At 46.7% G+C, this 12,321-nt stretch overlaps 1 protein-coding gene across 4 annotated transcripts in view; it reads left to right on the top strand.

Annotated features, from left to right (window-relative positions):
• LOC118380924 (guanine nucleotide-binding protein G(i) subunit alpha-3-like) overlaps positions 1–12,321 on the top strand; it is a 78,489-nt gene that overhangs the window by 57,796 nt on the left and 8,372 nt on the right. The window contains exons 6-8 of one of the 4 annotated variants that reach the window (XM_052481434.1): positions 590–719; positions 2,510–2,663; positions 7,327–7,538. In XM_052481434.1, the coding sequence (XP_052337394.1) occupies positions 590–719; positions 2,510–2,663; positions 7,327–7,517 (475 nt within the window). In that variant the 3' untranslated portion in view covers positions 7,518–7,538. Of the gene's footprint in view, positions 1–589; positions 720–2,509; positions 2,664–5,981; positions 6,092–7,168; positions 7,279–7,326; positions 7,539–10,286; positions 10,870–12,321 lie in introns of those variants that run through there. The other 3 variants (XM_052481436.1, XM_052481437.1, XR_008082236.1) reach the window with 3 other exon arrangements.

Raw genomic sequence — 12,321 nt, 5'->3', positions numbered from 1 at the left:
TCCCCCTGCTGAGTCACCTCCCCCTCACCCTGCTGAGTCACCTCCCCCTCCCCCTGCTGAGTCACCTCCCCCTCACCCTGCTGAGTCACCTCCCCCTCCCCCTGCTGAGTCACCTCCCCTCCCCCTGCTGAGTCACCTCCCCCTTCCCCTGCTGAGTCACCTCCCCCTCACCCTGCTGAGTCAACTCCCCCTTCCCCTGCTGAGTCACCTCCCCCTTACCCTGCTGAGTCACCTCCCCCTCACCCTGCTGAGTCACCTCACCCTGCTGAGTCACCTCACCCTGCTGAGTCACCTCACCCTGCTGTCAGTCAGTCCCCCCCTCACCCTGCTGAGTCACCTCACCCTGCTGAGCCACCTCCCCCTCACCCTGCTGAGTCACCTCACCCTGCTGAGTCACCTCCCCCTCACCCTGCTGAGTCACCTCCCCCTCACCCTGCTGAGTCACCTCCCCCTCACCCTGCTGAGTCACCTCACCCTGCTGAGTCACCTCTCCCTTACCCTGCTGAGTCACCTCCCCCTCCCCCTGCTGAGTCACCTCACCCTGCTGAGTCACCTCCCCCTTATCCTGTTTCCCTTTGTTTCCCTCCAGGATGTTTGACGTGGGCGGCCAGCGTTCTGAGAGGAAGAAGTGGATCCACTGCTTTGAGGGAGTGACATCTATCATCTTCTGTGTGGCGCTCAGTGACTATGACCTGGTGCTAGCAGAGGATGAAGAGATGGTGAGGAGGGAGAGCAAGAGCAGGGAGGGGTGGAGAGTGGGTGAGGGGTGCTGAGGGAGGGTGTGACGGCCATTATCTTCTGTGTGGAGCTCAGCGATTATGACCTGCTGCTGGAAAAGGACGAGGAGGGAGAGCAGGGAGGGGTGGAGAGAGGGAGAGGGGTCTTCAGTTAAGTCTGGAGGAGATGTGTGGAGGTGTTGAGGGAGAGGTATTGAGGGAGAGGAGTTGAGGGAGAGGTGTTGAGGGAGAGGTGTTGAGGGAGAGGAGTTGGAGGAGAGGTGTTGAGGGAGAGGAGTTGAGGGAGAGGTGTTGAGGGAGAGGTGTTGAGGGAGAGGTGTTGAGCACAGAGGAGTGAGAGAGCACAGAGGAGGGAGAGATGCATTCTGAAAGCACAAGCATATGACCTTTGCTCAAAATACAACTAATGTTGTAGTTACAGATAGGAGAGTCACAGCTTTCTGTGAGTACGTTGCCTTCAGAAAGTATTCATACCCCTTGACTTTTTCCACATTTTGTTGTTACAGCCTGAATTCAAAATGGATTAAAAAACAAAATCTGCAGGAAGCGAAAACATGTTTTTAAAAAATGTTTGCAAATGAATCAGTCCATTTAAATAAATTAGGCCCTAATCTATCGCAGGAGCATAGCCACTAGGGAGCCAGGCCCAACCAATCAGAATGAGTTTTTCCTCACAAAAGGGCTTTATTACAGACAGAAATACCCCCCCCCCCCCAGACTGGGTTGTGAGGCCAGTTGAAACATACTGACAAATTCTCTAAAACAACGTTGGTGGCGGCTTATGGTAGAGAAATAAACATTCAATTCTATGGCAACAGTTCTGTTGGACATTCCTGCAGTCAACATGCCAATTGCACTCTCTCGCAAAACTTGAGACATCTGTAGCGCTGTGTGACAAAACTGCACGTTTTAGAGTGGCCTTTTATTGTCCCCAGCACAAGGTGCACCTGTGCAATGATCATGCTGTTTAATCCGCTTCCTGATATGCCACACCTGGCAGGTGGATGGATTAGCTTGGCAAGGAGAAATGCTCACTAAACCAATTTTTGGCAAAAATTTTAGAGAAATAAGCTTTTTGTGAGTATGGAAAATTTCTGAGCTCTTTTATTTCAGCTCATGAAACATGGGACCAACGCTTTGGGGCCCTTGTTGTGTTTATATTTTTGTTTAGTATAAATTATGTATTTCTGAATTTCATTTGAAATACATTAGCCAAAATGTCTAAACATGTTTTCAATTTGTCATTATCGGTAATTGTGTGTAAATAATATTTTGAATCCATTTTGAATTCAGGCTGTAACACAACCAGATGTTGAATAAGTCTCGGGGTATGAATACTTTCTGAAGGTACTGTAGCAACAACATCATTATTTATTGTTACAAAGGGTTTTGAGTTCCCACTTCCTCAGATGGTGAATGTTATAGACAATTCCAAGTCAATATGCGTAAAGATGTCGGCAAATTCTCTGAAAAGCCCCAAAATAAATCTGATCATTCTGGATCCTATTTTGACAGTTTGCATAGCAAAATATGAACCATCCGTTCTCTGGAAATGTCAAATAGATAACTTTTTTAATCAAAGGCTGCCATCTCAGTTGTCTAACTTGGCGCTGGAAGACAACTACATTCTTCTGTTGTTGTTGTATTTATTGTTATCAAGCGAAATAGTTTATCACGACATGACTTTTATGTCCATATCGCCCAGCTCTTCTGTTATCCTGTTCTGATTCTGATTCTGATTCCACCCTGTGTTTCCGGGGTCTCCTCTATAGAACCGGATGCATGAGAGCATGAAGCTCTTTGACTCCATCTGCAACAACAAGTGGTTCACAGACACCTCCATCATCCTCTTCCTCAACAAGAAGGATCTGTTTGAGGAGAAGATCGCCAGGAGTCCACTCACCATCTGTTACCCTGAGTACGCAGGTGGGTGATAAACATGCTACAAGTACAGTTGAAGTCGGAGGTTTACATCCACTTACGTTGGAGTCATTAAAACTCGTTTTTCAACCACTCCACAAATGTTTTGTTAACAAACTATAGTTTTGGCAAGTTGGTTAGGACATCAACTTTGTGCATGACACAAGTCATTTTTCCAACAACTGTTTACAGACAGATTATTTCACATATAATTCACTGTATCACAATTCCAGTGGGTCAGAAGTTTACATACACTAAGTTGACTGTGCCTTTAAACAGCTTGGAAAACTCCAGAAAATGATGTCATGGCTTTAGAAGCTTCAGATAGGCAAATTAACATAATTTGAGACAATTAGAGGTGTACCTGTGGATGTATTTCAAGGCCTGCCTTCAAACTCAGTGCCTCTTTGCTTGACATCTAAAGAAATCAGCCAAATACCTCAGTAAAAAATTGTAGACCTCCACAGGTTTGAAGACCTCCACAACCACCTGAAGGTACCACGCTCACCTGTACAAACAATAGCATGCAAGTATAAACACCATGGGACCACGCAGCCGTCATACCTCACAGGAAGGAGACGCGTTCTGTCTCCTAGAGATGAACGTACTTTGGTGTGAATCAATCCCAGAACAACAGCACCTTGTTAAAATGCTGGAGGAAACAGGTAAAAAAAGTATCTGTATCCACAGTCCTATATCGAGGTGGCAGGGTAGCTTAGTGGTTAGAGCATTGGACTAGTAACCGAAAGGTTGCAAGTTCAAATCCCCGAGCTTACAAGGTACAAAATCTGTTGTTCTGCCCCTGAACAGGCAGTTAACCCACTGTTCCTAGGCCGTCATTGAAAATAAGAATTTGTTCTTAACTGACTTGCCTAGTTAAATAAAGGTTAAATAAATTAAATAACCTGAAAGTCTGCTCAGCAAGGAAGAAGCCACTGCTCCAAAACCGCCATAAAAAAGCCAGACTACAGTTTGCAACTGCACATGGGGACAAAGATTGTACTTTTTGGATAAATTTCCTCTGGTCTGATGAATCAAAAATAGAACTGTTTGGTCATAATGACCATCGTTATGTTTGGAGGAAAAAGGGGGAGGGTTGCAAGCAGAAGAACACCATCCCAACCGTGAAGCATGGGGGTGGCAGCATCATGTTGTGGGGGTGCTTTGCTGCAGGAGGGACTGGTGCACTTCACAAAATAGATAGCATCATGAGGTCGGAAAATTATGTGGATATATTGAAGCAACATCTCAAGACATCAGTCATGAAGTTAAAGCTTAGTCGCAAATGGGTCTTCCAAATGGACAATGACCCCAAGCATACTTCTGAAGTTGTGGCAAAATGGCTTAAGGACAACAAAGTCAAAGTATTGGAGTGGCCATCACAAAGCCTTGACCTCAATCCTGTAGAATCCTGTAAAATTTGTGGGCAGAACTGAAAAGGCGTGTTTGAGCAAGGAGACCTACAAACCTGACTCAGTTACATCAGCTCTGTCAGGAGGAATGGGCCAAAATTCACCCAACTTATTGTGGGAAGCTTGTGGAAGACTACCCAAAACGTTTGATCCAAGTTCAACAATTTAAAGGCAATGCTACCAAATACTAATTGAGTGCATGTAAACTTATGACCCACTGGGAATGTGATGAAATAAATAAAAGCTGAAATAAATTCTCTCTACTACTATTATTATTCTGACATTTCACATTGTTAAAATAAAGTGGTGATCCTAACTGACCTGAGACGGGGAATATTTACTAGGATTAAATGTCAGGAATTGTGAAAAACTGAGTTTAAATGCATTTGGCTAAGGTGTATGTAAACTTCTGACTTCAACTGTAACACACACACACACACGCCTGTGCGCATGTGAAGAATACACACACACACACACACACACACACACACACACACACACACACACACACACACACACACATACTTGGAAGTGTTTGAGTTGTTCCTGATTCAACTAGTTTGTACTTTTATTTTTTAAGGCACAAAGGCAGTATTGAAAAAGCTGTTGGAACCTGTTGTGTTTCCTCTCTTGGGACCATTCCATTGGTTCCATGGTTACCTGGACAACTAAAGCAAGCATCTTTATACGGTTGGCTTTTTTGGGAACTTCTCAGAAGTTTTTTGCTTTGGCTTTTGCCTTTCTACTACCGATATCCGTTGACATTGTCTCTGCGTCTCTTAAAATAAATGATCTGCTATATATAATACAAGGAGTCGTAGGCGGCGCGTGGGTTTCAAGCTTGAGGAAGCTGTATTTTTTGCGGCCTATGAAAAGGCTAGGCTATGACGTCCATCTAGCCTGAAGGACAAAATTATTGTGCTGAAAAAACAAAACGTTCCAGTCACCGGGGATAACCGGGGATATGGCCAATGTGCTCTGCTATAGTGCCAATAGGAGAGATCCAATAACATAGCATATTTAGTCTCAAGGTTCTGCTTGCCTGAGTTAGAATACAGCATGATAAGCTGTAGACCATACTATTTACCAAAATTGTCAGTCACGGGTCAATAATGTACTGATATTAGAAGCATGTCTATCTAATACATTTCATGACAAACCATCTAACTACTTGGGTAAACATATGTGAATTACCTGCACAGGTGTATGGCGAACCAGTTACCAACACCTGCGCCGAACGTTGTGCAACAGATAATTTATATGTTTACCTAAGTAGTTAGTATGGAGCTTAATATGAGGAGGCTGCAGCCTACATCCAGTATACTACAGTACCCATAATGCACTATTATTATTACTACAGGAGCCAGTACATATGAGGAAGCAGCAGCCTACATCCAGTATACTACAGTACCCATAATGCACTATTATTATTACTACAGGAGCCAGTACATATGAGGAAGCAGCAGCCTACATCCAGTATACTACAGTACCCATAATGCACTATTATTATTACTACAGGAGCCAGTACATATGAGGAAGCAGCAGCCTACATCCAGTATTCTACAGTACCCATAATGCACTATTATCATTACTACAGGAGCCAGTACATATGAGGAAGCAGCAGCCTACATCCAGTATACTACAGTACCCATAATGCACTATTATTATTACTACAGGAGCCAGTACATATGAGGAAGCAGCAGCCTACATCAGTATACTACAGTACCCATAATGCACTATTATCATTACTACAGGAGCCAGTACATATGAGGAAGCAGCAGCCTACATCCAGTATACTACAATACCCATAATGCACTATTATCATTACTACAGGAGCCAGTACATATGAGAAAGCAGCAGCCTACATCCAGTATGCTACAGTACCCATAATGCACTATTATCATTACTACAGGAGCCAGCACATATGAGGAAGCAGCAGCCTACATCCAGTATACTACAGTACCCATAATGCACTATTATTATTACTACAGGAGCCAGTACATATGACATATGAGGAAGCAGCAGCCTACATCCAGTATATTACAGTACCCACAATGCACGTATTATTACTACAGGAGCCAGTACATATGAGGAAGCAGCAGCCTACATCCAGTATACTACAGTACCCATAATGCACTATTATTATTACTACAGGAGCCAGTACATATGAGGAAGCAGCAGCCTACATCCAGTATACTACAGTACCCATAATGCACTATTATTATTACTACAGGAGCCAGTACATATGAGGAAGCAGCAGCCTACATCCAGTATACTACAGTACCCATAATGCACTATTATTATTACTACAGGAGCCAGTACATATGAGGAAGCAGCAGCCTACATCCAGTATACTACAGTACCCATAATGCACTATTATCATTACTACAGGAGCCAGCACATATGAGGAAGCAGCAGCCTACATCCAGTATACTACAGTACCCATAATGCACTATTATCATTACTACAGGAGCCAGTACATATGAGGAAGCAGCAGCCTACATCCCGTATACTACAGTACCCATAATGCACTATTATCATTACTACAGGAGCCAGCACATATGAGGAAGCAGTTACATCCAGTATACTACAGTACCCATAATGCACTATTATCATTACTACAGGAGCCAGTACATATGAGGAAGCAGCAGCCTACATCCAGTATACTACAGTACCCATAATGCACTATTATCATTACTACAGGAGCCAGTACATATGAGGAAGCAGCAGCCTACATCCAGTATACTACAGTACCCATAATGCACTATTATCATTACTACAGGAGCCAGTACATATGAGGAAGCAGCAGCCTACATCCGGTATACTACAATACCCATAATGCACTATTATCATTACTACAGGAGCCAGTACATATGAGGAAGCAGCAGCCTACATCCAGTATACTACAGTACCCATAATGCACTATTATTATTACTAAAGGGAGCCAGTACATATGAGGAAGCAGCAGCCTACATCCAGTATACTACAGTACCCATCATGCACTATTATCATTACTACAGGAGCCAGTACATATGAGGAAGCAGCAGCCTACATCCAGTATACTACAGTACCCATAATGCACTATTATCATTACTACAGGAGCCAGCACATATGAGGAAGCAGCAGCCTACATCCAGTATACTACAGTACCCATAATGCACTATTATCATTACTACAGGAGCCAGTACATATGAGGAAGCAGCAGCCTACATCCCGTATACTACAGTACCCATAATGCACTATTATCATTACTACAGGAGCCAGCACATATGAGGAAGCAGCAGCCTACATCCAGTGTCAGTTTGAGGATCTGAACAGGAGAAAGGACACTAAAGAGATCTACACCCACTTCACCTGCGCCACCGACACCAAGAACGTTCAGTTCGTGTTTGACGCCGTCACAGACGTCATCATCAAGATCAACCTCAAGGAGTGTGGACTCTACTGAGGGGGGACCAGGGATCTTCAGGTCAGTACCAAATCAACCCTTACCCCCTAGCACCTACCCATTTACATTTACATTTAATTTAGCAGACGCTCTTATCCAGAGCGACTTACAAATTGGTGCATTCACCTTATGACATCCAGTGGAACAGCCACTTTACAATAGTGCATCTAAATATTTTAAGGGGGGGGGGGGGTGAGAAGGATTACTTTATCCTATCCTAGGTATTCCTTAAAGAGGTGGGGTTTCAGGTGTCTCCGGAAGGTGGTGATTGACTCCGCTGTCCTGGCGTCGTGAGGGAGTTTGTTCCACCATTGGGGAGCCAGAGCAGCGAACAGTTTTGACTGGGCTGAGCGGGAACTGTACTTCCTCAGTGGTAGGGAGGCGAGCAGGCCAGAGGTGGATGAACGCAGTGCCCTTGTTTGGGTGTAGGGCCTGATCAGAGCCTGGAGGTACTGAGGTGCCATTCCCCTCACAGCTCCGTAGGCAAGCACCATGGTCTTGTAGCGGATGCGAGCTTCAACTGGAAGCCAGTGGAGAGAGCGGAGGAGCGGGGTGACGTGAGAGAACTTGGGAAGGTTGAACACCAGACGGGCTGCGGCGTTCTGGATGAGTTGTAGGGGTTTAATGGCACAGGCAGGGAGCCCAGCCAACAGCGAGTTGCAGTAATCCAGACGGGAGATGACAAGTGCCTGGATTAGGACCTGCGCCGCTTCCTGTGTGAGGCAGGGTCGTACTCTGCGGATGTTGTAGAGCATGAACCTACAGGAACGGGCCACCGCCTTGATGTTAGTTGAGAACGACAGGGTGTTGTCCAGGATCACGCCAAGGTTCTTAGCGCTCTGGGAGGAGGACACAATGGAGTTGTCAACCGTGATGGCGAGATCATGGAACGGGCAGTCCTTCCCGGGAGGAAGAGCCGCTCCGTCTTGCCGAGGTTCAGCTTGAGGTGGTGATCCGTCATCCACACTGATATGTCTGCCAGACATGCAGAGATGCGATTCGCCACCTGGTCATCAGAAGGGGAAAGGAGAAGATTAATTGTGTGTCGTCTGCATAGCAATGATAGGAGAGAACATGTGAGGTTATGACAGAGCCAAGTGACTTGGTGTATAGCGAGAATAGGAGAGGGCCTAGAACAGAGCCCTTGGGGACACCAGTGGTGAGAGCGCGTGGTGAGGAGACAGATTCTCGCCACGCCACCTGGTAGGAGCGACCTGTCAGGTAGGACGCAATCCAAGCGTGGGCCGCGCCGGAGATGCCCAACTCGGAGAGGGTGGAGAGGAGGATCTGATGGTTCACAGTATCGAAGGCAGCCGATAGGTCTAGAAGGATGAGAGCAGAGGAGAGAGAGTTAGCTTTAGCAGTGCGGAGCGCCTCCGTGATACAGAGAAGAGCAGTCTCAGTTGAATGACTAGTCTTGAAACCTGACTGATTTGGATCAAGAAGGTCATTCTGAGAGAGATAGCGGGAGAGCTGGCCAAGGACGGCACGTTCAAGAGTTTTGGAGAGAAAAGAAAGAAGGGATACTGGTCTGTAGTTGTTGACATCGGAGGGATCGAGTGTAGGTTTTTTCAGAAGGGGTGCAACTCTCGCTCTCTTGAAGACGGAAGGGACGTAGCCAGCGGTCAGGGATGAGTTGATGAGCGAGGTGAGGTAAGGGAGAAGGTCTCCGGAAATGGTCTGGAGAAGAGAGGAGGGGATAGGGTCGAGCGGGCAGGTTGTTGGGCGGCCGGCCGTCACAAGACGCGAGATTTCATCTGGAGAGAGAGGGGAGAAAGAGGTCAGAGCACAGGGTAGGGCAGTGTGAGCAGAACCAGCGGTGTCGTTTGACTTAGCAAACGAGGATCGGATGTCGTCGACCTTCTTTTCAAAATGGTTGACGAAGTCATCTGCAGAGAGGGAGGAGGATTCAGGAGGGAGGAGAAGGTGGCGAAGAGCTTCCTAGGGTTAGAGGCAGATGCTTGGAATTTAGAGTGGTAGAAAGTGGCTTTAGCAGCAGAGACAGAGGAGGAAAATGTAGAGAGGAGGGAGTGAAAGGATGCCAGGTCCGCAGGGAGGCGAGTTTTCCTCCATTTCCGCTCGGCTGCCCGGAGCCCTGTTCTGTGAGCTCGCAATGAGTCGTCGAGCCACGGAGCGGGAGGGGAGGACCGAGCCGGCCTGGAAGATAGGGGACATAGAGAGTCAAAGGATGCAGAAAGGGAGGAGAGGAGGGTTGAGGAGGCAGAATCAGGAGATAGGTTGGAGAAGGTTTGAGCAGAGGGAAGAGATGATAGGATGGAAGAGGAGAGAGTAGCGGGGGAGAGAGAGCGAAGGTTGGGACGGCGCGATACCATCCGAGTAGGGGCAGTGTGGGAAGTGTTGGATGAGAGCGAGAGGGAAAAGGATACAAGGTAGTGGTCGGAGACTTGGAGGGAGTTGCAATGAGGTTATTGGAAGAACAGCATCTAGTAAAGATGAGGTCGAGCGTATTGCCTGCCTTGTGAGTAGGGGGAAGGTGAGAGGGTGAGGTCAAAGAGGAAAGGAGTGGAAAGAAGGAGGCAGAGAGGAATGAGTCAAAGGTAGACGTGGGGAGGTTAAAGTCGCCCAGAACTGTGAGAGGTGAGCCGTCCTCAGGAAAGGAGCTTATCAAGACATCAAGCTCATTGATGAACTCTCCGAGGGGACCTGGAGGGCGATAAATGATAAGGATGTTAAGCTTGAAAGGGCTGGTAACTGTGACAGCATGAAATTCAAAGGAGGCGATAGACAGATGGGTAAGGGGAGAAGAGAGAATGACCACTTGGGAGAGATGAGGATCCCGGTGCCACCACCCCGCTGACCAGAAGCTCTCGGGGTGTGCGAGAACACGTGGGCGGACGAAGAGAGAGCAGTAGGAGTAGCAGTGTTATCTGTGGTGATCCATGTTTCCGTCAGTGCCAAGAAGTCGAGGGACTGGAGGGAGGCATAGGCTGAGATGAACTCTGCCTTGTTGGCCGCAGATCGGCAGTTCCAGAGGCTACCGGAGACCTGGAACTCCACGTGGGTCGTGCGCTGGGACCACCAGATTAGGGTGGCCGCGGCCACGCGGTGTGGAGCGTTTGTATGGTCTGTGCAGAGAGGAGATAACAGGGATAGACAGACACATAGTTGACAGGCTACCGAAGAGGCTACGCTAATGCAAGGAGATTGGAATGACAAGTGGACTACACGTCTCGAATGTTCAGAAAGTTAAGCTTATGTAGCAAGAATCTTATTGACTAAAATGATTAAAATGATACAGTACTGCTGAAGTAGGCTAGCTGGCAGTGGCTACCTGTCCTTAGATCAACCTCAAGGAGTGTGGACTCTACTGAGGGGGACCAGGGATCTTCAGGTCAGTACCAAATCAACCCTTACCCCCTAGCACCTACCTGTCCTGTAGATCAACCTCAAGGAGTGTGGACTCTACTGAGGGGGACCGGGGATCAGCTTAGAGATTGGATTCATTGTGATGTTAGCACAGCTTGGATTCATTGTGATGTTAGCACAGCTTGGATTCATTGTGATGTAAGCACAGCTTGGATTCATTGTGATGTCAGCACAGCTTGGATTCATTGTGATGTCAGCACAGCTTGGATTCATTGTGATGTCAGCACAGCTTGGATTCATTGTGATGTCAGCACAGCTTGGATTCATTGTGATGTCAGCACAGCTTGGATTCATTGTGATGTCAGCACAGCTTGGATTCATTGTGATGTCAGCACAGCTTGGATTCATTGTGATGTTAGCACAGCTTGGATTCATTGTGATGTCAGCACAGCTTGGATTCATTGTGATGTTAGCACAGCTTGGATTCATTGTGATGTCAGCACAGCTTGAATTCATTGTGATGTCAGCACAGCTTGGATTCATTGTGATGTCAGCACAGCTTGGATTCATTGTGATGTTAGCACAGCTTGGATTCATTGTGATGTCAGCACAGCTTGGATTCATTGTGATGTTAGCACAGCTTGGATTCATTGTGATGTCAGCACAGCTTGGATTCATTGTGATGTCAGCACAGCTTGGATTCATGAGGGGGGCGTGCTTCATTGGGACGTTAGCACAGCTTGGATTCATGAGGGGGGCGTGCTTCATTGGTACGTTAGCACAGCTTGGATTCATTGTTATGTCAGCACAGCTTTGATTCATGGGGGGGCGTGCTTCATTGGGACGTTAGCACAGCTTGGATTCATTGTGATGTTAGCACAGCTTGGATTCATTGTGATGTCAGCACAGATTGGATTCATTGTGATGTCAGCACAGCTTGGATTCATTGTGATGTCAGCACAGATTGGATTCATTGTGATGTCAGCACAGCTTGGATTCATGAGGGGGGCGTGCTTCATTGGGACGTTAGCACAGCTTGGATTCATTGTGATGTCAGCACAGTTTGGATTCATTGTGATGTTAGCACAGCTTGGATTCATTGTGATGTCAGCACAGATTGGATTCATTGATGTCAGCACAGCTTGGATTCATTGTGATGTCAGCACAGCTTGGATTCATTGTGATGTCAGCACAGATTGGATTCATTGTGATGTCAGCACAGCTTGGATTCATGAGGGGGGCGTGCTTCATTGGGACGTTAGCACAGCTTGGATTCATTGTGATGTCAGCACAGTTTGGATTCATTGTGATGTTAGCACAGCTTGGATTCATTGTGATGTCAGCACAGATTGGATTCATTGATGTCAGCACAGCTTGGATTCATTGTGATGTCAGCACAGCTTGGATTCATTGTGATGTCAGCACAGATTGGATTCATTGTGATGTCAGCACAGCTTGGATTCATGAGGGGGGCGTG

This window comes from Oncorhynchus keta, chromosome 27, assembly GCF_023373465.1.
Source record: "Oncorhynchus keta strain PuntledgeMale-10-30-2019 chromosome 27, Oket_V2, whole genome shotgun sequence".
NCBI lineage: Eukaryota > Metazoa > Chordata > Actinopteri > Salmoniformes > Salmonidae > Oncorhynchus > Oncorhynchus keta.
This window is presented reverse-complemented; position numbering and strand designations above follow the sequence as displayed.